General features: G+C 48.7%; 1 protein-coding gene across 4 annotated transcripts in view; it reads left to right on the forward strand.

The window, feature by feature from the left end:
• NFASC (neurofascin) overlaps window positions 1-25,674 on the forward strand; it is a 193,343-nt gene that overhangs the window by 148,800 nt on the left and 18,869 nt on the right. Inside the window, exons 20-29 of one of the 4 annotated variants that reach the window (XM_077157529.1) lie at window positions 1,853-1,923; window positions 3,358-3,580; window positions 5,565-5,680; window positions 7,381-7,588; window positions 8,803-8,925; window positions 9,967-10,140; window positions 12,569-12,583; window positions 19,658-19,888; window positions 23,316-23,432; window positions 24,779-24,931. In XM_077157529.1, the coding sequence (XP_077013644.1) occupies window positions 1,853-1,923; window positions 3,358-3,580; window positions 5,565-5,680; window positions 7,381-7,588; window positions 8,803-8,925; window positions 9,967-10,140; window positions 12,569-12,583; window positions 19,658-19,888; window positions 23,316-23,432; window positions 24,779-24,931 (1,431 nt within the window). The remainder of the gene's footprint in view (window positions 1-1,852; window positions 1,924-3,357; window positions 3,581-5,564; window positions 5,681-7,380; window positions 7,589-8,802; window positions 8,926-9,966; window positions 10,141-12,568; window positions 12,584-19,657; window positions 19,889-23,315; window positions 23,433-24,778; window positions 24,932-25,674) is intronic. The other 3 variants (XM_077157530.1, XM_077157531.1, XM_077157532.1) reach the window with 3 other exon arrangements.

The raw sequence follows: 25,674 nt of genomic DNA on the forward strand, positions 1-25,674 counted from the left end.
TTTGGGGCAAGAGATGAAAGCTTACTCAAATCTGGATGCAGACTTTATATTTACATATTGCTCCTTTGAGAGACTAAGAGTTCTTGTTCACAGCTTGCTCCCAGCTTTAAGGTTACATTTAAAGACTGTTTTAAAGATTATATTTTAAGGCTACTGTTAAAATTTCTAACTTGCTTTCAGTTTTAAGATTATATTTAGAAAGTTACTGTGACATGTTATGTTTTGGTTTGTTGAAGCTGCCAGAATGCAATATACAGAAATGGAAAGGGTTTTAAAAAGGGAATTTATTAAGTTACAAGTTTACAGTTCTAAGGCCATAAAAATGTCCAAACAAAAGCATCCAGAGAAAGATACCATGACTCAAGTAAGGTGATGTCTGTCACGTGGGAAGGCACGTGATTGGCGTCTGTTGGTCCTTGTTCCCAGTTCTGTTGCTTCCAGCTTCTGATGCCAGTGTTTTCCTCTCTAAGTGTCTGTGGGCCTTTACTTAGCTCCTCTAGGACACAGTTCTGGGTTCTGGCTTGCTTGGCATCTCCTGGGAGGGCACGTGGTGACGTCTGCTGGGCTCCGCATCTCGAAATGCCTGTGTCTAGGAGTCTGCTCTCTCTGTCAGCTCTCCAAGTTGTAACTGGTGCCCTGCTGGCAGTGGTGCCAGCTGAGTCCCGTTTCCAGGCTCGGGGGTCCTGCCGCTAAAAGAATTTGGAGACAAGAGGGCCGGTAGGAATAAGTAGTAAAGAGAAAAAGAGGGATACGCATTTAAGAGATTAACGCCAGCATGCCCAAGGGAGGGACACACACTAAGTTGAGTGGGTTAGCTTTCTTTGTAGGACAGTTTTACTGGTAGACGGTTTCCATAGTGGCCTTTGAACACCAGGTATCTTCTTTGTTCTAGGAGGAGATAGCTATTGAAATTTGTGGTTTGTTGTCACTTACCTAAAATTTGTCTTGGTGCAGATATTTAGCAATTTTTATGGCCCTATGCTTCCTATCATTAACTAAGAACTTGCTTTGGGCCCATGATTTTATAAGCTTTTATGGTTTGGGGAGGTTTGGGGGCATTAGGGGAAATTTTTGTCCCAGAAAGTATACAGCTGAAGTTTGCAGTTTGCGTTAGTTCCTTTGGAGCTAGATAAGAAACAGGAGACTTGTAGTCATCTGTTAACTCTTTTGGAGCTGAGATTTGCAGTTGTCCCATTTTATCCAGCTTCACAAGCATCTTCAAATGTATGCGTCTCTGTCGGCTCTGAAGCAACTGTGTTTTCTCCAAAATGTCTCCCGTTTTAAAGGTCTCCAGTAAACTAATGAAGACCCACCTTGAATGGGTGGAGTCACATCTCCATCTAATAAAAAGACCACACCCTCAATTGGGGATGTCACTTCTTCATGGAAGTAATCTAATCAAATGGTCGCAACCACAATTGAGTGGGTCAGTCTCCGTGGGTTCAGTCTCTAATCAAGGATCTCCACCCTACAATATTGAATCAGGATTAAAGGACATGGCTTTTCTAGAGTATACAACACTTTCAAACCAGCACATGGTATTAAACATATTTAGTGGATAATCCACAAAAAGGCTCACCTACATTGAGTTGGCTGTATTGACCACTCTCTGTGTGGAGAGCTGTATGATCAATATTGTCTGGTAAGAAATTAAAATTCGAAAGAAATTAGTCCTGCTTTGGGAGAATTTAAACCTTAGGAAGGCAGAGCAATTTCAATTACATATGAGACAGTGAGTATATAGATAGTGAGAAAAGACAGAGTAAAGAAGGGTGGGATGGAGAAGAGTTCCTTACTGTGCCTTGGTAGGGAACAAATTGGATTTGAATTGTTGTGTCCATTTGGGTTCCAGCCCCCGAGTCCAATCCCACTGACGTGAAGGGAGAGGGGACCAGAAAGAACAACATGGAGATCACATGGACGGTAAGCAGCCCTCCCAGCCTCACCCTTGGTGGCCCTGACTTACCTTGCAGGGTGATCTGGGAACCCCTTGCCTTTATTCCCCCGCAATCCCAAGGCCACAGAGTGGTTCAGGCTATCTGGTTGGTGTTGGTGGCCACCCTCTCCAAGAAACCAAGCTCTTCTCTGTGTTGGGCATCAAAAAACCAAACAGGAAAAAAGTCTAAGGGTGAGATTTAAGGGAGGAAACAGGAGCAAGGGTATCAGGGAGCATAGACTGCCAGGCGGAGGAAAATCATAGAGCAAAATAGATTGCTTTTGCAGAAAGAGGGATTAAGTTAGACTTTATAGAGGATTGAGCCCAAATACAGGGACCTAACTTTGGTGTGTTCTGAGTCCTTACTTTGGAGCCTCCTGAGCATGGAGGAGAGAACAGCATCTGAGATGGTTTCTTGAAGACAGGGGATGGACTAGATGACTTGAAAGTCTCCTTCCAGGCCAGGGCTGTAAAACCTCCTCTTCCTGTTAAATTCTTGACTGCATCCTCCAAACCAAAACTGGGGTCTGTGATCTCCAAATGACTTTTAAAAAACCACTTTCAAGTCTGAGAGATGTCGTTCAGCCACTGAAATACTAACATTTCTGGTGCACAACCATGGGTTATGGAAACGGAGAGAGACAATGGTTGAATGCATGGCCTTCCCAGTCTTTCTGAGTTCCTGGTCTCACAGCTGCCTTGGGCAGAGCTGAGTAATGGCAACTGGGCTGAGTCCAGATTCAAGACACCTTGACCTTATTTATCTCCAGGTCTCACATGGGTGGGGTTCAGTCTATAGCTCTGTATTGCAAGCTCCCAGAAGGCTGATTCCTGGACCAGGCCCTGAGAGAAGAGAATAAAGAACAGTATTACACCCACCCTTTAAGAGTTATGACCCATTGGGAAGAACAGGGCAGACACACATGGGCTCAGTAAAACTGAAATCGGTTCTGGATTTTTTAGTTCATTTGTAGGAGGTGTGCTGTGCTTAAACCAAACTCATCTTTTTCTGACTATGGAAAATATTATATTATTATCCATATTTAGTTTTATTTTGGTTCCTGTCATAAGAAAGAATCCTGTTGAAAATAAAATTGTCATTTTCTATACTTCTGCAAGTGAAGGTGGCTCTGGGTGTCAGAGTCACTGGTCTTATATGAGCTCTTTGTCCCAGGAAATCTACATGCAAAGAATATCAGGAATTGGTCCCACTTGTTAAAAGTGCTCCTCAGTGCATTGGATACCGGACTGTTTGGGGGTGAGGCTCAGCAGGGCAGGAGGTCCTGCTGTCCCCCACCCTGCAAGGGGGCTGGCCAGTGTTAAGTGGATCTGGGTCTGTGTTTGGGGTGGGAGGCTGCAGGCTAGCTCCTCCCTGCTCACCCCTCTGCTCATGCCCTCTCCACCTTTGCCGTCTGTCTCAGCCTATGAATGCCACCTCTGCCTTTGGTCCCAACCTGCGCTACATTGTGAAGTGGCGGCGGAGAGAGACCCGAGAGACCTGGAACAACGTCACAGTGTGGGGATCCCGCTATGTGGTGGGCCAGACCCCTGTCTATGTGCCCTATGAAATCCGAGTCCAGGCTGAAAATGACTTTGGGAAGGGCCCAGAGCCGGACACTGTCATCGGTTATTCTGGAGAAGATTGTGAGTATTCTACCCTCCCACCCGGGACCCTGCCAGCTGGGCCACACAAGGCCACTCTCACAGGCCAGGAGTCTTGAGGCTGGGCGGTGAGACTTCCAAGACATCCTAAGAGGACAGCCAGTCCCCAGGAAAGAGAAATCTCCTTTAGTGACTTAGAGCAGACAGGTATCTGGTAATGCCAGGGACAGAAATACTGTCATGTAAACATTAGTTAGAATTACTGAATGTCACCACCATAAAGGTCATTAGAAATCACCTATTCCTGTGCTCACATATTACAGATATGAAAACAGACCCTAATAGGGAAAAACGTTGCCCAGTATTACACACTTACAAATGTCAGGCTTAAAAAAGAACCCAGGTCTTCTGCTCCCCAGGCAGGCTGCCTTACCACCATGGTAGCCAGGCTGGTACCAAGAAAAGACTTCCAGGCTATCTGTTCCAAAGGACCATAAGGAAACAGGGCCTCTGGCCAGGACCCTTCCCTGTGGTTCCCCAGGGGAAGGCTTGGGAGTTGTAGAAGGTCTGCAGAGCGCCAGACTGGAACAATATTCAGTCTTTGCTCCAGCCACCTGCCAGTGTTCCCAGTGTTGCTCAAAACCTTTGGAATTGAGTATAAAAAGAGAAGCTCCTTGGAGGCTGACACTGGGTGATGAACAAGATTTCTGAGCATGCATGTGGAAGTATGTGCCAGCCTCCCAGACAGTGGTGGCCCCTCCCCCCACAGCACATCAATCCAGGAGGCTGCTGAACGAAGCAGGGGACTCAGGGGAGTTCCCCTCCTGGCTTAGGGCAATCCAATCCCTATTGGGTCTGGGTCTGATCTAAGGGGTCATGTAGGTAAGATGGCATGTCCAGAAGGAAAGGAGAAGGGAGGGACTTGGGGAAGACCTGAGAGTCAGAAAGGGCAACGCTGGAGTCATAATGGTGAGAAATAAGGATTGGGCCCTGTGTCCCATTTCCTGGTGGTGACGTATGGATCAGACCCACTTGGGAGGTCAGCAGAAGGCATCAGTAAGCCCTTCTGTCAATCCCACACCTCACCTCTATGTTGGCTGACATTTGCAGACAGGAGGCCTGTGGGGTCTACTGGATGGTAAGTGTGGACGGGAAGGTCTGTTCGTGGACTTCATGGGCTGTCCCGAAGTTCCCATTGCATCGGTGTACCCCTGCAGCTTGTGCTCTGAAAAATTAAAGGGGATGAGGCAGAAATGCTTTTGCAGCAGAGTGGGAGAAGGAAGACACGAATCAGTTGATCTCCCTTTCCAGGCAGTCACGGCATCAGAATTCCTTCCTGAACCAGATTAGGGCTTCTTCATGCTGAGGGTATTATTTCCCACAGGTTCCTGATAGGAAATGGGCACACACTCAAAAAGACCATTTAGGATGTATGACTAGATTTAGAGGGAAAAGTGCAAGGTAAGGTGAAACACCTGGAGGCTAGCAGTAACAGAGAGCCATTACCTATCACCCTGAGCCTTGAGGGGACAGGGGACAGATGAGCCACCAGAACCATGAGCAAGTACCCTGCAGTTGTACTCTTGGATGGAAGAGTGTAATGCTGTCAATTTGCAGCCCAGCGAAGAAGGAGTAAGAGAAATATATATACCCAACTTCTCTCTTTTCCCACCCTGGAATCTACTGTTGGCCAAATCCACCTGGAAGCCTGAGAGCAAGGGAGCCCAGCTGATACAGTCCAGAGAGGGCAGCGTCTGGGACTCATGGAGCAGAGTTGGGAAGGGTGCTGACTGGACTAGAGGGGCAAATAGCGACTAGTGGAGGGTGGTCTGCCACCCCTTTTGTCCTGGGCCTCCCCCCCACTGCTCTGACATAGCCCCTGACCTCATGGAGCACCCAGTGTACAGAGTCGGGGTGGGGGTGGGGGTGCTGTTGTTTAGGCCAGAAAATAACAAATCAGAGGTGGCTCTAGAGTCTGGGGCTTCCCCTGCTCTGCGTAACTGGTCTCTGTCCTAACACATTGCAGATCCCAGGGCCGCGCCCACTGACGTTAAAATCCGAGTCCTGAACAGCACAGCCATCGGCCTTCAGTGGAACCGCGTCTACTCGGACACGGTCCAGGGCCACCTGAGAGAGTACAGAGTGAGGAAGCCAGCTCCCAGCCCCTTAATCACCCAGCTCACTAACCAGGGCAAGGAGGCAGCAGGCACAGGGCGTGCAGTACTTGGGAAGAGTTCTAGGATGTTTATTGGATCCAGAGTTGATTTGAGAAGATTATTTCTGGGTTTAGCTTTTCAAAGATAATCCCAGAAAAATGTATTTTATACCCAGATATCTCCTATAACAGTTATGCTGAGAGACTCTCAGAAAAAAACTTGTGGAGGGTGGTGGGTTTGGGCAATATTGCGTAGCATATTGTGTTTGTGATACATGTGTGAGAGGACACACATGTATCTTTGGAAGCATATTGAGGCACTGCTGAGCTCTACCCCTCCCTTCTCTTAATGGTCCCTGCTGGACTGCTTGCCTCACCCTATCTGGTTTTGTAAAGTCCCAACTAACAGGCAAATCCACTAAGAGAATGTGAACACCTCCCTTGTTGCCACAGCCAACTCCAGGTTATCTGGCATATGCATTATCTGGACCTTTGGATTCTCCTGGTCCTCCCTGCCTGTCACAGTTTCTGGTCAATCATTTCTCCTCTTGGAAAGCACAAGCTGAGGTAGGAAGAAGAGAGAGAAAACCCAGGATGTAAAGGCTCTCTGCCTTTAAGAGCAACTCTATTTAAAAATCGGATGGGGGATGAGGGAGGTTGTAACCATGGGTTAACACAGATTCTGTGACCTCAGAGGTCAAGAGTTGGCTGATTGACAAATAGGGGCAGACTAGAGGGGTTCAGTCCTTTCTTGGGAAATGAATTTGCTTAGTAGGGAAAGGAAGGCAAGGTGACATGTATACTTGAATGAACTGTTCCCCAGTAGTTGGCTTACACCCTTAATCTACTTGCCTGGAGATTTTTCTCCCTAAAGCTCCCATCTGGTCCCCCTCTAAAGTCTGAAATTACTCCCTACCTTGCCATTGGTGGCCTTGATGACACTGGTGTGACCAGCCTGACCTGTGGCTTCTTACCCCCTGCTAATCAGACTTTGGGTTTCAAACTCTCAACTGTACCCAGTGACACTGCTGCCTTCCTTAGACCATCCCATCCCATACAAGCTCTTGCCGCCAGGCAGCCTAGCATCCAGTGACCGGAACATGTTACTGTCTCTCGGACATGTGTCTATCTATTCCTAAAGGTTTTCAAATGAAAGTAAGAGAAACCATTTGACTTCAAAGGATTAAATCAACCCTTTCTCAAATTCAGGGGTAACCTGCTACTCTTCAACTTCTATCTGTTTCCAATCTAAACCGTACTAATCCAACTCAAGGCAATGCAGTTTTTGAGCACAGAGCAGAGCTTTCTGTGCCTGGACCTGTGGCTCATATTTGTGGTTCTGGCACTGACTCCCTGAGCAACCTGTTACCCAGCTCGGAAATAAATCCCATGATGAAGCTGCTGAGATGTAAGTGTGGCTAACCTGCCTATAACCCAAGAGACATGACATGGCTCAGAAAACGATTGAAATCCAAACCCTATTTCCTGTTTGACATAAGTTCGTTTTCACCAGTTGCTAATGAATGGGGACTATAAGGCTGTTCCCCCCACCTTTTGTGGGACTGATAAGCTCATTTGGAACTTGGAGCCTGTTTCAAGCAAAGGGAAGACTGGTCAGTACCACCACCACTAACAACTAACCCAACTCTGCATGCCAACCCCTCATCGGCCTGCCTCTGTCCTGAAGGCCTACTACTGGAGGGAGAGCAGCTTGCTGAAGAATCTGTGGGTGTCTCAGAAGAGACAGCAAGCCAGCTTCCCTGGTGACCGTGGCACCCGTGGTGTGGTGTCCCGCCTCTTCCCCTACAGTAACTACAAGTTGGAGATGGTTGTGGTCAATGGGAGAGGCGATGGGCCTCGCAGTGAAACCAAGGAGTTCACCACCCCGGAAGGAGGTAGGTCTGACCTGCAGCTCTGCAGGATGGGGTAGGACAAGGGTAGCACACACCGGAGGGCCTGGAGGAGCTCCAGCGTGGTTTGGCAACAGCATAAATGGGCCTCAGCATGGTCTCAAGGAGCTGATCACCTGCAAGCTGGACAGCTCCTTCTGCTCCCACAGCGCCATTCAACCACAAGGGGACTTGCCCTGACCTGAGGTTGTGCTCAAGAAAAAATCCAGTGCCATCTGCAGATCTAATTCCCAGGGGCCTGCAGACTGACTCCCAAGGGCACTGTGAGACCTTTGACTGCCACTATCTCTTGAGGCTGCAAGCAGCATGGTCGTCATTTATCAGAGCCTCAGACTATCGCAGTCCTCTCACCTGTGTGATCAGGAAGCTTGAACTGAGAGAATGGCCAATGTACGTGATGGCCCCACCCAGGGCTGCCCAGATGCTGGGGTACAGATGTATGCTCCGCAGGACTGGGAATTCCTGGTCCACCTCTTTGCTCTTGCCAGTCCTCTTTGATCTGCTTTACATTTGCTTTGCCCTCTTCTGTTCTCTCCTCCCTCCCTTCTTAACTGTTATTTCCCCATTTTTTTTCTTCTCCTCTTCCTCCTTTTGACTCTCCTCTGTTCTTCCCTCTCGTTTTCTTTATTCCTGTCTTTCCCTCTCCTTGTTTGGTTTTCATGATCAGCCTCTCCCGCTCACTCCCACTCCTCCCACCCTCTCCATGTGTTCCATCTTGGGTTTCTTTCTCCTCACCCCTGAACCCAGCATTCTCAGCTCAGAAGCCTGGGCCTGCTGTTTGGACCCAGTGGTGAGAATCTTTGTCTGAGGACTGGGAACTGCAGCATCTGTATGAAACAGCTATTACTGGTTCCCTGCCAGGAAATGACTCTGACCAACTTGGAGGTATCTTTGCAGGGTCAGATCCTAACATGCTGAATCCAGGGTAGTTGATAAAGGAAAATTTGATTTACTTCATCCCCATTTGAACAGCAGAATCTGAGCTATACATGTCCTCAAACCTGGAGGAAATGACCATCCTGCATGGACAATGGGCTCTGACCATCTCATGGTTCTCCTGGGTTCTGGTTTAACAGCTATCTAGCATGGGGATTGCCCGGAGGCCGATGCCTTCATACTTGTGTTTTGTTTTTTGTGTTTTCCTCCATCCTCCCTGCCCCTCTCCCTTCATCTCCCCTGCTCTCTCCTCCTTCCCCAAGTACCCAGTGCCCCCAGGCGTTTCCGAGTCCGGCAGCCCAATCTGGAGACAATCAACCTGGAATGGGATCACCCAGAACACCCCAATGGGATCATGACTGGATATACTCTCAAATATGTGGCCTGTACGTTCTGCCCTTTTCTTTCTTTTAGATAACCTGGAAATCAGAAACCCATTCTCATCTCTTTTCCTAAGGGATTGAAGCAGAGAGCCCATGGGTGCAGAGAACATTATATGAGGGATGGAGGGTCCAAGGAAAAAGTTCCCCATGGGATTGGGGGAGGCAGATGAGACCCAATTCCTGCTTTCCTTGCATAGTGCTGCCTGTAGGGAGCTCCTAGTCTGATGGGAACTTCTAGTCTAATAGGGGAGACAACCCTGGCCCTAGGTCTTGGAGACCAATGGCATGTCCATCTGATAGGGTAGACAGTACATGCACAGGAGCCCATATGACACTCAGAAAACACCTTAACAAGGTGTCCATTTATTATAAGGCAGCTGTATGTAAAGTTGGCAAAGACTTGGAAGTAACTGGAATCAGGAGACTGGTCCAGGAAGACCTTACCTCAAGAGCTTAGCTTCACCAAGCAGGGACAAGAATGTCATCACATTTGAGGAGTTTTGTGTCTTCTAAAATAGATGAGGTGGTACCTGGTTGGAAAGCTCAAAGGGCAGGTTTTGGGTTGTTGATTTTAATAGCCAACCATGTGCTTGTATGTTGTACTGAATAAATCTCTGAACCTGGCCCCTGGCCCCTACTCCCTTTGAGGTATATTGAATAGCTTTTTAAAAGAGGAGGCATTAACAATCAAAAGCTCTGGTGGTTTTGTCCTAGTTCTGTTTGAAAGGAAGAAAAGAACTAAAGAGTTTTGTTCTTGTTGAAAGACTTGGGGAATCAGCCATATAACTTTGTCGTGTTGTAGAGGTAGTGAGATCAGTGGAAAAGTACTAACCCTGGTATGCAATAAAAGAGCTGTAAGCAAGTTCTTGCCCAGCTTTCTGCCTTTGAAGGCAAGTTTCCCATCCCCCAAGTCTTTAAGGTCAGCACTGTCCACCATTTTCCTTTCTAACAAAATCAGGAAGCCTTCTCCTTCTAGCTGCAAATTATATAACTCATTATGGAAAGCATCACTAAAGTTAATTCCACTTGCCTATCTCTCTCCAGTTAATGGAACCAAATTAGGAAAGCAAATAGTGGAAAACTTCTCTCCCAATCAGACCAAGTTCACGGTACAGAGAGCAGACCCAGTATCGCGCTATCGCTTTACCCTTGGTGCCAGAACGCAAGTGGGCTTAGGGGAAGCAGTCACAGAGGAGTCGCCAGCACCACCAAATGAAGGTAAGTGCATTGCAGCAGCCTCTGGGCTGAGAGACCCCACCTAATTCAGATGCTTAGGGAAACACATGGATGGTTTTACCTCAAATGGTGAAGAGATGAGGTCCTCAAGCCCTCCATAGGAGAGAACCCACTTTGTATCTGGAGAGGTAGGTGCTAGCTTTGTATCTGCAAAACTCAGATCTTCTCAAACTGTTGGCATCAACTTGCATCCCCACTTTGCTCTGACTTACTGTCACTTGACATCTGTGACCTTCCCTTCTTTTAGAAGCCTAAAGAGCACGAGTCTGTAGCAGAGACGAGATGAGGGAAAGCACTTTAAAAGTAAATATACTAATGAACTCCAAAGAACAGTGAAAGTGTTCACCCTTTAAGGAAGGTGAGGATGTTATGAGGTTCCCAATGAGGGCTCTGGGGACAACCCTTCTTTTCTCCAGGGAACAGGGGGCCAAGGAAGTAGGGGAATCTGCCATGATTGATGGCACTTTCCCTGATCATGAGTAGAGTCCCTACTTGAAGCCTTAACGGGGTGAGTTGTCAGGCTGTGGGAAGGAGGAGGGCAGTAGAGAAATAGCTGGTTGCCAAGTCATATGAGTTCTTCCCCCGGGTGTTGGCATCTTCTAGCAACCTTGAGCCCTCACCCAAGTTGTGTCTGCCTGAGAACTCCACTAGGGGGCTCCAAGCTCCCTTATACACATGCTGGCCTCAGTCCCAAAAGTGTGCTTCAGGAACCACGTGGGGACTTAAAACTAGAGAAGCCACGATATTAGCAGATCTGTTGTGAAAAGGTGGAAATCTTTCTTCCTCTTCAGAGGTACATTGGTCTACTCAAAAGCTATTTATTGAGCACCACCAATGGGAGAGAGAGCCAGGCATTGTGCAAGTAACAAGAATACAAAGGAAATAAGTTCACACACAGCCGAGAAGGGGAAACACTCACTAAAATATCTCGTTGCCATTCAACATGAGAAATGTTATGTCAAAGGAGGAAAGGGCAGTGGCTGTGCTGAGGGGGTGGGATTAATTCTGCAAGGGAAGACTTCAGAGAGCAGGTGGTAGGAGCAGGGATCCTTGAGGCTGACTACATGGTACCATGTCTAGTGCTTTCCGCAGAAGGCTCAGATCACATGTCCTGACCCTGGCCTGGACAGGCCTCCTGAAACCTAACTGCCCTCTTCCCCTGCCAACCCAGGAGAACATCTGCGCTTCTTTCCTGGGTGCTATCAGGCCCAGCTGCCTAAAGCAGGACTCCCAATTCAAGTTCATAAGCAACCCTGCATCTCTCCCTGGCCTCAACCCCCACCCCCACCCTCCCTTGCCACCCAGTAGAGCTGAGGTAGGGGAGAAGGGATGATGGGGAGAGAAAGTGGTGAAAGGCTGACAGTCTTTTCTGCGTCCCTCTCTGGCCTTGTAAAGCAAAGTAAGTCACAGAATAGGCTCCCCTTCCTGGCTCTTCCCTGGGCCCTCAGGGAGTTTATTAGGGCTGGGGGACTTTGGGTATGTGGCTGATATCTGCCCATTGCCAAAGGCCCAGCCAGGCAAGGGATGATTTTCTTGATTACTACATTCCCTAAGGGGATAGAGAAAGAGACTTCTCCCTCCCCATCTCTACCTCAGTACAGAAAATCAGTTAAACAAAACCCCATTGTCCAGCCCTAGTGGCTACCACAGAGAAAATTCTGCAGCCCCAGAGCACGAGAGGACAAAGAAAGACATTTCTTCTCAATTTGGCGATTGCTATGAATTCAACAGTCCCTTTGAGGGCCCTTAGCCCACATTTGGACTTCTTATTTCTTAAAGGACAACTGATGGGAAAGAACTGGGGCAGCAAAATGCCAGTAAAGGGGGCTTTGAGGCTCCATTTTATCAAAATTCCCTGGCCTTCCAATGCTAAGATGGTGGCAGCCCCTCTCCCATCCATCCCTGATCAACATTTTTCCCTGAAGATAAGGAACCATCCTTTTGGCTGGGGTTGTGTACTGCTACTTCAGGGGCCCTATGCCATGAATTCCTAGCATGTTGGAGGGTCACCAAGCCTACTTCATAGAGGTAATCCAACCCAACCGTGTGCCCGTGGGAAAAGGGCAGGGAACAGTACTGTGGGTGGATGCTCCCTGCTGTTATTTCTTAGACAATTAGTCCTTGAATAGACACTGAAGTGGAAACAGAGTATGTTAGAAAAGTCTCCAGTAACTAGCTACAGAGGGTTCTGTAGGAACATGCTAGATGCCAGTGAAGTTGAACACCATCCCCAAATGCCTGTTGACTTCTTCAGGACAGTGGCCAGCACCTGGCTACCCTCTTTGGGTCTGGTTTAAGCCAGAGCTTTCTATTCTTACTTGCCCTATGGTTTTACCTGTGCCTCTGTTTTCTCTTCCCTCTCTCATCCTTTTTCCCTCCCTCTGGCCATCTTGTGTGCTGTGTTCTGAAGCTACTCCAACTGCAGGTACCGTATCAGCAGCAGAGGTAACAGGCATGGTATGGGACCACATGTGGAGCCCAGCCCAGCCAGGGTGGAGAAGGAGGGAGAGGCTTGGGACAAAAGCATGCTCGGACTCACCCTTTCAGTGGTTGGGAGGCCAGACTGTCATGGAAGATGGGTGTTTTCCCTGAAGCTGAGTGGTTACTTCTCAAGAACCACCTGGACCTTGCCTAGGATTGACATCTCAGAGCACACAGAGAGAGGGATCACAGCCTTTGGACTGCCAGCTGTGTCCCTACTTCTTGGGAGTATGACCAGCTTGCTCCCCTCTCCTGGTCAAGCTGCCATCCTCTGAAAGGGGGACCCGTGGGTTGAGCATGCTGTGCATGCTGGGACTGCATGCTGCACGGGGGGCTTGGCGCCAGCTCTGCCATCTATCATGGGTTCTGGTCAGTGAGAATGAGCAAGCATGGCCTTGGATTGGGCCAGGTGCTCCAGGACCTGAGTCTCAGTGGGCACCATGGCTTAATGTTCCCTCACCCTTCAGAAACCCAGTGTCTCAAAGTCTTTAACATTAAGAACAGTCTCCACTCTTAGGGGTCTGGGGGTAGAGCTTCAGTAGAAATGAGAAGTTGGGTAGGCAGGTCTTAGCTTAGGAGATGACCTGCTAACCAAGTTACCCCTGACCGGTCCCTTTGTCATGGGTTTGAGGAACATCAAAGGACTCTTAACCACAAAAGGCCTGTCTCCAAGCTCAAGAAACCAGAGAGAGAGGCCCCAGGGCTCCTTACCCTGCCCTACTCTGGAACTATGAAACCTAGTTTCATTAGATGGGTAATGGAAATAGGGCCCACACTGGCAGAGCAAAAGCCTTCAGACAAGGGTCCACCAGGGGACCCTCAGTATCTGGGAGGATACTGAGAACCAGGTGGAGACTCTGAGGAGGACTTTATGAAGAAGATGCCCCCTGTCTAGTTTGGTTTCCTCCCCACCTCCACTGATTTATTTCCCCATCATTTTAGGTTGATTCTATTTTTTTTGCACACCCTGCTTCCTTCAATTTGTGTATTCTTTTGCCAATTAGCTATGTAAGTGGGTGAATCGCCATCATCCTTTCCTCCCTCAGGCCCCTCCACCCCACTAAGAAACCCGGGCTGGCCAGGTTCAGTGCTTTCCTGCAGGGTCTGAACACCTCTGCTAGAACCTGGACGTAGGGGCCTAGTCTTGTCCCACTCTGACGGTTTCTCTGACCTCCTGGTTAAAGTTTGCTGAAGAGTCTATTCTGTAAATGTTCTAGTAGGCATTCACTAAGAAGGCTTAGTGAAGCTGGGAGGTGAGGAGCTGGGAGGACAGCAAGGAAATCAGCTAGAAGCTCACTGGTAAAGCAGCTCCAGTCTACTGCCCCCATTCAGGCACCCTGGAACCCAAGGCAGCTAGGTCTGGCAGCAGGGACTCTGCTTTGCTGGATAGGTATTTTAGTTTCCCAGTTGCTAAAACAATCACCATACACTGGATTGGCTTAATAACAGTAATTTACTGGCTCACAATTTTAGGGGCTAGAAGGCTTGCTTCTTCCCAGGCCAGAATCTTCTGGCTGGCCGGCAATCTTTGGGATTCTTTCAATGCACATGGTGGCATCTTCTCCTTTCTCTTCCATGTTCCATTGACATCTAGCTTCTGGCTGCTCCTTGTGGCTTCTCCTTCCATGTCCAGCTTCCTTTGTGTATAAGGTATTTAACCTTATTGGATTAAGGCCCACCCTGTTCATTTTGGGCACACCTTAACTAATAACATCTTCAAAAGTCCTATTTACAAGTGGGTTCACACCTACAGGACAGGGTGAATATGCCTTTTGTGGGGGCATGAATCAGTTCCCAACAGTGGGCTCTGTGTCGGTGCTGTCTTCCCTCATGGGTGGCCATCACGAGGGGGCTGAGAGGTGTAATTCTAAAACTGCCACTTCCTACTTCCCACTTCACTTTTAGAAAGATCCAAGCTTATCCTGTTGTACAGAATGAATTCAGGGTCTGTTTCTATCAATCAAATGTGTTTCCTAGGCTCCAGCTTCCATGTGACATGGTAGTAGTTTCACATCATGCTTATTTGTAAATGAAGTGTCCTGATAACAGCAGTTGTCTCCAGATCTAAATACACAAGGATCTCCTACTTACTCTTGCAAGTACAAGCTATGGAACTCAGGTTCTAAATTTTTTATGTGTGCCTGGTGTCTGACCCACTGCTCCCTTCCTTCACAACCTTCCCTCCCCCACCCCCAACCTGGAAGTCTTTTTCCCAAACAAATCTTTTTCTATCTTGCCTGGTGAAAATAATCCCTCACATTCACCCATGTCTGCAGTATCTTGTGACTCCTGCCCATCTGTCCTGACAATCGGGGATTTGGCCAGGGAAGTCTATATGCCAAGTAGATATTTTTGGACTGAATCTTCTACCTGGGAATGTCTGGGAACAGATGTCTCGTCTTTGACTCAGTGAAGTCATTCTTCGTAATGACCTCCCAGCTCAGCATAGTTCAGCAAATGTTTGATGAGCTCTTGATAGGTGCCCAGATCCATGGCAGGTTCTGGGGGCAGAAACATGAATAAGAGGCATGTTATACTGTAGATGGGGAAAGAACTATCATCTGTCTTCAATTCTCTCCACCTACGATTTGGGGCACCCCAAAACCCTGGTGGGAATCGTGGTACCTTGGCCATGGCTGGGTACTTTCCATGGTCCCCATATGCACAGGGCAACCTGTCAAGCTGGCACTACCTTCCGGCAGGAATCTCGTGCTTTCAGCTCCAGGCACACCCTGAGTCCCCTTTAGGTAACCAAGAGGAGGGTCTCTGCTCCTTCTTCTCAGTTAGCCAGGCTGGTGGGCGCCACTGAGCACTGATCAGAATGGGGTCCCCAGCCAATAGCGCCTGCTGTGCCTGGAACCACGATCTTTCTTCTTAGCCTGTGGTCCACCTGGCTTATAAACCCCACTTCTAGGCCCCACCCGCCCTTTTAACATCTACTCCGTTGTATTGGTTTCTTGGCGGCTAAAACAAATACCAAACAACAATTGGCTTAACATAGGAATTTATTGGCTCACAGTTCCAAAGGCTGGAAGACTTGCTTCCTCCTGGGGTCAGTATCTTCTGGCTGACTGGCGATCTTTGGGATTCCTTGGCTTTTCTGTCACGTGGCAGTACACACAGCAGCATCTTTTCCTTTCTCTTCTGAGTTCCATGAATTTCCAGCTTCTGGCTCTCTGTGACCTTGTCTGTAAGGCCTCTGGTAATAGGAGTAAGACCCAGCCTGATCCAGTTGGGTCACACCTTAACTGAAGTAACCTCATCAAAATGTCCTGTTTACAATGGGTTCACACCCACAGGAATGGATAAAGATTAAAAACATGTTTTCCTGGGGTACATAATTCCATTGCACCACAGCCAGCCCAAGGGGTTGAAATAATCGGAATGTACTTTTACCTGTGCAGTGGATAAAGTTTTCCCTACAGACAACCTGTCCTCATGTTTCCACCCAGTAGCTAACCCCTTGACTGTTCATTCAGCCTGACTCTCCTATCCGTCCCCTCCCAGCCCTTTCTTCTTGCCTCTACCCTGTGTCTCTCTGGTGGGCCTGTCCGGCCTTGGAACAATAGAAACTCAGTGAGTAGGCCTGAGAGAACTCTCATTCACCAACCACTCACAGATCAGCCAGCTAATGTGGTACCCTCCACAGAAACTCCAGTGGTGGAGGCCACCATTAGGAACCTGGGAAGAGACTCTCCTCTCACTCAGCTCCTGCTCCTTCTCACTAGTACCCTGGAACTTCTGCCCCTGAGTCAGAGGGAAAAGCCAGTTGTGTCATCAAAGAAAAACGTTTCCTTCATATTGCTCTTGCCAGAGGTGACCATCAGAAGGAAGGAACAAGACCCTGTGGAAACTTTCCCAAAGTTATTTCTGATTCTTGTCTCTGACCAGCAGGGCTGAGTAACAAACAGGCTCTAACCTAGCCTCTTTCAGCATGTTTCTAGGGATGCTCATAGGAATGCTCTGGGAGGCCAGGTCAGCTGAAGGCTGTGGGCCCTGTGAGGGTGGGGGAGTATGTGTGTACACCAGCTTGAACAAGGGGCCAGGGGAAAGTGCATATGGCTTTAGGCAACACTGGCTTTGATTCAGAAGGCCTGAGAAATGGTACAACCAGTTGTACATAGAGGAAGGGGAGCCCATGTCCCTTAATATACCAGGTAGGATGAGTATTTCTTACAACACATTTAGATAGTCATAGAAAAGGAAGTCCTTACGAATACTTCATTTGCCAGAAATTACTAGAAAATATATTCCTGAGTGAATGAAATCAGGGCAATTCTGCTTAAACGGGCAAAATGGCCTCTCAGCACTCCTTCCGGCAGCACAGAGCAGTAGGAAAAGTCTGTGCCCATGGCCACAGGAGCTGTCAGTGAGCAGGCCTGGGAAAAAGGTGACCTTTGCCTTACTCATCTCTGTGTTTCCTCTGTGTGTGTCCTAATGGGTGGGGTAGGGGAAACCCTCATGCTATGCAGCTCGAGCCTTAGGCTTACATCCCAGGCCTGAGACCGCCTAGGACAGTTCACATCCTTAAATAAAGACTATGATAGAGAAAGAGTTGTCTCCTCATCCCTCCCCCACCCTCCTGATGTCTTTGAGTTGCCTGAGGGTTGGGAAATCTAGCACTGTAGGCTTTGAACTTGTCCAAGCATCTCTGGAATGTATGGGGCACGGTCAGCTATCCAGTGCGACTTCTGTGGTCACTGCCCTCAGGGCCCAGTGACACCTCTGATCTTACAAATAAGGAAGTGGCTGGGATCCCTGGAACACTGCCTCCTCCTCTCTGGGGCATCTGTAATTTGGAGGCCCAGGGGAATGAATGGGCTTTTGTTAGCCATGGCTTGGTTGAGAAGGTTGAGGACCTCCTAGTTCTCCCCTGAGAAAAGATCTCTGACAATTCTCTCTCTGGCTTATATTCCTACCCTGGCCTCCTTGCGGGGAGTGACAGATATTATTTTCCTGAGCTTTTGGAGATTTGAAGCAGAGTGGAATACTGCAATCTTTGGGAGCTAGAGTTTCCTACTTATGTCTTAAGGTCCCTACCTCTTGCTCCATTAGTGTTACTGGACAAAGGCCAAGGATTATTTTGCCCGACGTGCTCAATAACCAGTTCCTGAGACACTGGGGTTTCAAAGAGAGAAAGTTTATTACGAGGTGCCTAGTAGGAAAACAGCTGGCCTAGCAGCTCAAAATCTGTCTCCCCAACCTGCAGTAATTCTGATAGTTTTATTAGAGAAAAACATGGGCAGGGTTTAGGATAATGAGCACAGAAGTGCTAATTACTGAGCATGCACAGACTGATTACATCCTTAGTCACAGAACATAAGTAAGAAAACAGTAAACTGAGGTTCAGGTGACTTGTAGGCTAAAGTCTAAGCTGCTGTGCATGTCAGGTGGGCCCATTTTGGTTAGATCCAGCCTTGGTTATCAAGACAACTTTGGACTTGGGGTGGGTTAGTTCTGGGCTGACCCAAGACCCTTCATTAATAAACATTAGGGGCTGTCTTTAGTGATTACAAGGCTATAAAGTTGAAAAACTGGATAAATGGGTACAAATGAAGATTAGCCACAAGGTTTTTACAATCACAGGGGCAGAAGATAAGGACTATACAATCATTATCAGAGATCAAGGCAGCTGGATTATAGTTTAGAGATTTCAGGAATTTCCCTCTGTCTACTCTAATATACCAGAAAGCAGAAAGGAATATCTATATAATGATTCGGTTATCGAAATCATCCCTTAAATCCTGATTTCTCAGTTACCTTAGCATTAGCACTAGAAAGTGAACTGTGGTCACATCACAAGAGATAAAATGCAAGGAGGAAAGGTGGTATGCATGCCCTCCCTCCCTCTCTCTCCCTCTTTGTTTGCCCCATCATCTTTCTCACACCCTCAGCTTTAGCAAATATTTGAACTGGAGAGTAAGGATAAGGTGGCCCTTCATTAGCTTCCTTGACTTCTCTCTAAAAGGGAAGGGGGCCTGTGGCAACATTGTCCCATGGCTCCCCAAGGCTGACTGGTGTCAAAGAGTAGCTTTGGATGGGAAACAGGGCATGTTAGTGTTGATCTGATATGTCCCACATGAAGATTTACACAAAAAAGAAGCACAGCGAGCGTCTTACTTCCTGGGATTGCTGTATCTACTGTAGTTTGGGAAGCTGCCAAGCAGAGCACAGTGTGATTCCGTTAACGTCCCTATCGCCCATTCTAATATGAGCAGGAAGAACTCGTGGGCTCTGGACCCTTCATGTCCTGGAGAGACAGAGAGGCAGTTACTAGAAGTCAGGGTGGGTTTGGAATAATGGCAGAAAGGGCTATCGCTGGACAAGGAAGGGGGAGGGTAGGAGAAAAGAAGGAAGAGACAGGAGGAAGAAACAAGAAGAGGAAAGAGTTTGAGGAGAGGGCAAGCAATGGAGGCAGCAAAGATAGATCATAGACTGGTTTGACTGGTGAGGCTCACCTTGTAGAGTGGGGATTGTTCTTTCTTTGCAGTCTGGTTTGGGGGGCTGTTTGAACTCAAGCAGACATGACAAAGGGTGATTTTGCAGTGAGTGTTTGGGAATGGCAGGCTGCCCTGTGTTCCTGCAAGACACGGACCAGCGGCCTGCCCCCCTCTGAGGCTGGGGCTCCGGGACTGGACCGACGTGGCGCTGCTTGGGCCTGGGTCTGGGTGGCGCTTGGCCTGGGGTTCTGTGCCGTCCCTGGGGTCCGAGTGGTTCACTGAGTGTCACATTCCCATCTTCATCCTCAGCCTTGGCTGGGTGCATGCTGGGTGCTTCGAGCCACACAGACCATGAGAAGAAAATGAAACACACACAGGGCTTCATTCTCTTCCTTTTCCATGGCTGTGTTTCCTTTCGCTGTGATCCATCGGACCCAGTCCGTGGTGCTTGGGGAAGTTTCTGATCTCCGAGCTGCCTACGCGTCTTCTGGGCTGCCTGCCTCGCACGCGGGGGCCCTGTGTCCAGGCTGGGCTCAGCCAAACCCACCGGACTCGGCTGTTTTACATTTCCCTCCCAGCTCCTCCCACGTCGCCCCCGACTACCGTGGGTGTGGCGGGCGCAGTGAGCACGGCTGAAGCCACTGCCGCTGCCCCCAGCACCGAGGCCACGGCAGCCCCCATCATCCCAACTGTCGCACCCACCACCGTGGCTTCCACCACCGTCGCCACGACTACTACAACCACTGCCGCCACCACCACCACGGAGAGCCCTCCCATCACCACCTCGGGGACTAAGATTCACGAATCTGGTACTGCGCGTTACCTGTGCTCCCCGGGCCCCTCCTGACCCTCCTCCCCAGCTTTCTCAACAACAAACCCACAGGCTTCCCCAGATAGGAGGTGGGGTCTTGGGTGGTGGTTACTGCTCCTTCCTTGGAGCTCCCCACAGGACTGGATTCTCAGCCTGGTTGCCCGAGGCCCCAGAGCTCCCTGCTCCTTGGGCAAGACTCAAGCACTCTGTACCACTCGTGCTGGCCTCAGAGCTCCTGTCCTTCAACAGAAGGCCAGATGGCACTCTCTGAAAGCCGTACCAGGCCCCCCCGGGTCCCAGAGATAGGACTACCTCCAACTACAGGTGGCCCGGGTCAGCTCGAGGCCAAGTGCTCGAAAGGGAGAGCGCATGGGGAAGCAACGTGCCTGCGAAGGCTTCCTGCCCCAGCCATGTCTGCATCCAGCCTTGTGGGGTAGATGGCGAGGCTGAGGAGGGGGAAGTGGCTGGCAATGCAGGCAGCTCCCTTCCTGGAACCCCTGCTCCTTCCTTGCCCCTCATCCCCCAAGGCACACTTACAGGCTTTTCTTTTTAAAAGTCAGGCTTCTGGAAACAGTGCTGTAATGCCTGCAGGTGTTCCGTGCTCTTCCCACTCCTATTCCCCATTGCCCCAAATACACACCCGGAGGGAAAATTGCAGTGTTCTAGGGGCCACTGGTAAGAATCGATCCCAGGCCTGTGCCTGATGAGCCGGGAAAATGTGCTGTTCCTGCATAATGCAGCGAGGCCAGGAAGCTCTGTTCTTCCAGCAAAGGGAGACCCCCTGGGAATTCAGTGATACTTCTAAGAAGTAAGCATCAAACAATCTTTTATTACCACGGAGGGGAGGGGCCGAGCCTAGCGAGTCCAGACCTCAGCTGTGAAGTCAGTGTGATCAGCCATGAGCTTAGCAGGAAGGACCCACAGCTCTGCTCCAGCAGTCAGAGGCTCGGAGGCTCTCACCCTTCATTACCCGTTTCCTGAGCGATTCCCTTAGTCTGCCGCAGCCTCGCACTCTCCCCGCTGTGCCCCATCTCTCTTCACCCACTTGCGTGGGGATGGAGCCTCATTGTGCATGTACTTCCTAACCATGCGGGTCATGTGAACCATAAGGGAAGGCAAGAGAGTCATAGCACCATGCTCCTCAGACCTTGTAAATTCTGGCTGCTTTAAAGATGCAATATCTAGAATTTAGCATGCACTTTAGGAAATGGTTGGCTGGGGAAAAGCCTGTTGGCCTATTAGAAGCTATCAACAGCAGCCACAGGAAAGCATCTTCTACAATCAAGTGGGAGTCAATGTCCTACAAGTGCTTTGAATTCACAAAGGAGATGCACAAAGGGTGAAGAAAAGGTGGATTTGGCTCCCCAGTAAGGGGAAAAATCAGTCTTCCTGCCGTGGGCTCTGACACCCTGAGTTCTGCCTGGGACTGAGACACGAAGGAAGGCCAGGGCACGGCACCCTGAGCACACCCCTTAGAGACTGGAGACACCCCTCAAAGAGCCAAGCTTCCCTTAATGTGGCAGAACGGCTCTGCCATCCAGGATTTTTTTAATGTACTTTCATCTTTATCGAGTCTTTAACATTTAGCCCAAAGTGCTTCATAAGGTTTCTCTTCTCAAGGTGAAATAGGACTTTCTCTCTGTCCTTACCTTGTCCCTTTCAGCTTTCGAGGGCTATTCCCCAATTCTCTCATTCCAGGAGTCAGTCTCCTTGCTTACCCTTTTTGTTTTGATGGTTATTGATCAATCACCTTCTTAGTTTGCTCTTTGAACTTTTCAGTTCCTTAGTGGTAGGTCTCCATATGGCAATTCCTTCCTCTAATTCCCATCTCTAAATCATTCCGTTTTGTCACTGCTTGACCTTTTCCAAACATGCCACAGTTTCCATTACCTTTAGGACACTCAGATTTGGGTCACTATTATATTGATGGCAAACTGCTTAAGCCTATGTTCTCTGGCTATTTCCAGAGCCCAGAGCTAAGGAGGAAGAAATCCTAGTCCCCAGATCATTCTCAGTAGATCCATAAAATTTCAAGGAGCTGAGGTTTAGCGTGGCTTAAAGCAGCCATACAACTGAAACGTAGCAGATAAGCAAAGAATGTACTTTCTGCCTTCCCAATGGTGAACCCTGTACAGTGCCATCAATGGAATCGTTTTCTTAGCCCCTCACCTAACATGAATCATATTTACCTGGGGCAGCTGGCGACTGACAGAGGCACTGGTTTAATGTGAAGACCAAGAGATCTTTTATCACTTCCCCAGCCCTGCAGACTCAGTCACAGGTTACATAGATGATAAATAAATGCATCACCCAAATAAATCTGTTCATTTATTTTTGACAAGTCAGTCGGTGTCAGTGCCCCCTTGCATGCTAATAAAATATACAGGAGCCTCACTTGTAAAGTCTTTGAAATGCAAGCCTTTTTGCTAGTACTCCAATATTAAATCTTCACTGGGAAATGAGGTAATCAGACTGCTGTGACTCTTGAAAAATGATTACGTTTGAAGATTAGTGCCATTCTCCTGTACGTGGGCTGTGTTTCAGACAGCACAATGACTTCCCTAAAGTATAGGAACTAGGGAGTGAATGCCTTCTATGTTGCATGGAGGTCAAGCTTGCAAGACTCTGCAGTGCAGAGGATTTAACAGAACAGGATTCTTCTGGTGTCTGAACTCCCAAGAGTTGGTAGTCAAAAAGGAGCTATTTTCTCTTGGTCCTACCTAACCCAAAGAGGGAGGGTCCATACTGCCTCCTACGTGGGACCTTGGGATTCCAGGCTTCAAGTCACCTTAGAGAGTCTGAGGCTATTTTCATATAACCCAGGCTGTTGCTGACCAAAAACCGTCCCAGGGACTCCTTAGACCAGAGTTACCTGTCTTGATTAACATTCTCCTCATTCAACTTAAGAAACCCTTTGAAGTTCTCCCTTGTTTGGTCCTGTCCTTCCTGGAAATCTTATCGTGACCTTCACTTGGATTTTTAAAACAACCTCTCTCCTTCCTATAGAACTTCCATCATTATAAGGGAAGAGGCTGGCATACCTCTCCATCTCTGTCTGCTTTCTGGCCAAGGGAGCTTTTTCCTGGCCCCTTTCCCTGCACTGTTCAAATCTGTGACAAGGGATCTAAAAGAAAACAAGCCCAGGTTAGAGATTCAAATGGCATGGATCAAAACCCACTCTTTCTTCTTTATGCCCACTTATGTAGACAATAGACAGCTTCCAGCTCTCCCTCCTGAATGGACCAGCTCATCTCCAGTCTGCTATGTCTCAAGGCTGAAGCTTAGAGCTCTGTCAGGCCCTGTACACAGCCATTTCTGTCTTTGTGCTTTCCTCGCAGTCCTCGTGTGGGTGCATGTGTGCGTGCGTGTGCATCCAGCTCTGCCTCCCTCATCATCACTAACTCCTCTTCTAACCCATCCACCAGCCCCCGACGAGCAGTCCATATGGAACGTCACAGTCCTCCCCAACAGTAAATGGGCCAACATCACCTGGAAGCACAATTTCGGGCCCGGAACTGACTTTGTGGTTGAGTACATCGACAGTAAGCATTGCTGTGCGGGGTGGTGGTGGTGGCGGCGGCAGCGGCAGCGGCGGGCAGTGGTAGATGCTGTTAAGGAGATCCTGTGAACTCCCTCAGGCTCAGAGAGGCCTTTTAGCCTGAGTTAATTATGGCTTAATGAAACCAATATGTACTCAGGCGGCAGTGAGGTAGGAGGAGTAGGCTCAAGGAAAAGGAAGGGGGCTTCGGAAGCTATTAGTGAAGGTCTAGGGTTGCATGTGCTTTGGAGATCCTGGGTAATGGGGCCCCTCCTTCATTTCCTGCCCAGGACGAGGGATCTGAATGTTCCCCAAATGAGCCAAATCTCGCCTCTGTATCAATCTTCTTAACTGAGATTCCAAGTTTTCTGATCCTTTCTCTAGACGAGTCTGGGCCAGTTCACAGACTTGGGGTACAGCTGTGCTTTGCTCATAGTGGTCCACAGTTGGAGATACAGACCTGAATTATTGTCTCAGAGAGCTGGTGGCTTGAGCTGAGCGTTGTTGCTTTATTGGATCTTGGGATCAAGGGCAGACATGCTAGCCCTTGATCCCAAGACTACATTATAGAGTGTAGTCAGGACATCTGCCTTCTCTGAGTGAACTCCCTGTTCCTCGGGTCACACCCACCTTTCTGGCCTCTTCAGCATCTGCTCTAAGCAATTCAGCCAATTAACCCAGCCAGAAAAACCCACATACACCAGCCCACTCTGAGATCTCTTAGGGAACAGCAAAGTCAACTCCTAGTTCACTGTGCTTGGAGAATGGATTCACATCCACAGAATCAAGAATCCCAAGTCCATACTTTTTCAACTTCCTGCTACCACCATTCATCTCACAACCCAGAAACACAGGTATACACTTTTCCTGACGTGTGAATTAGCCAAACGGCAAGAAATGACAGGTGATACCAAGTGTGAGAGCCAAGAAGCAGAGTCCTGCTTCATCTCCATTCACCATCAGGGATGCTACCTGCCTCTCTGACCCTCACCAGAAAAATCCCACAGGAGAATTTAATTACGTCCATGAAAACAGGACATTGGCCCACATGCCGAGAGTCTGAGGAAGTAGGTCATACTATGTTTAGCAGTAGGACTATGGAACAGAAAGGAAACTTCAGGAAAAAGGAACAGCATCCTCAGCCGAAGGGGTAGTGGTGTAAGAGTTAGCATAAAGTGAAAGGGCTTAGTGGAGCCACGTGATAACCTCTCAGTCTGTACAATGGATGGACCCAATGTCCCTTCCCCCCTTCCCCATCTTTCCTACCTTGACAGGTGACCAGGAACCAATGCACTGTCTCTCCAGCTCCTCACACCTGGCCCTAGGCTGACTAAGGTTTCTATTCCCCAGGCAACCATACGAAAAAAACTGTCCCTGTTAAGGCCCAGACCCAGCCTATACAGCTGACAGACCTCTCTCCCGGGATGACATACACGTTGCGGGTTTATTCCCGGGACAACGAGGGCATCAGCAGTACCGTCATCACCTTTATGACCAGTTCAGGTGAGAGGGGATCTGGCCTGGCCATCCCCTACAAGCATGGGGCATTGCATTCTCATTCTCAGCTTCCGGCTTGTCTCTTCTTAGAAAGAAGACTCATCCCCACCCCCCATTCCCAACCTTGCATGACGTGTCTCAGCTCTTATTATACATCGGTCTGTGGCTGCCAAGGAGCCAAGAGGAGCCGAAGCTGTACTCTCAGTGGAGAGGGAACCAGGACTCTGACCCTATGGTGGATGAATGGGGAGATGGAAGGAAACGAAGGATTTTATGAGGACAGAGGAGGATGTGGGTCCCAGCTATGCTTGAAACAAAGGGGCTTGCAAACTTTGTCACTGTGTGTAGGTGTGCAGGCTGCTGGGGTGGAGTGGAGTCTGCTCCGTGTGCACAGGGGTTTAACTCCATGTGAGATTAGGAGATAGGACCATCCAAAGGGCTTGATCCAGAAATCTCCCCAGGAACCAAGCCAAGGTTTAGCGTGTAGCCACTGTCTTGCCACAGTCATGTCCTTTATCTGTGGTTAAAAATTCCAAAGTCTGTGACAACTTAATTAGGGCCTTATTTGATTTAATTTTTGTCCCAAATTTGTCTTGTCTTAAAAGTAGTTGACCTTTTGTAGTATTGGGGGAAGGGAAGAAGTTCTCCAGTAGAATAATTTTGTTTCCATAGGAGCCTCAACTGTTTGGTGAAGCATCTTCATTATGCCAAATTAGCAGACCCACTGGGTCTCTCAAGAAAAAATACAA

The sequence above is a fragment of the Tamandua tetradactyla genome, chromosome 4 (assembly GCF_023851605.1).
Source record: "Tamandua tetradactyla isolate mTamTet1 chromosome 4, mTamTet1.pri, whole genome shotgun sequence".
Classification (NCBI taxonomy): Eukaryota; Metazoa; Chordata; class Mammalia; order Pilosa; family Myrmecophagidae; genus Tamandua; species Tamandua tetradactyla.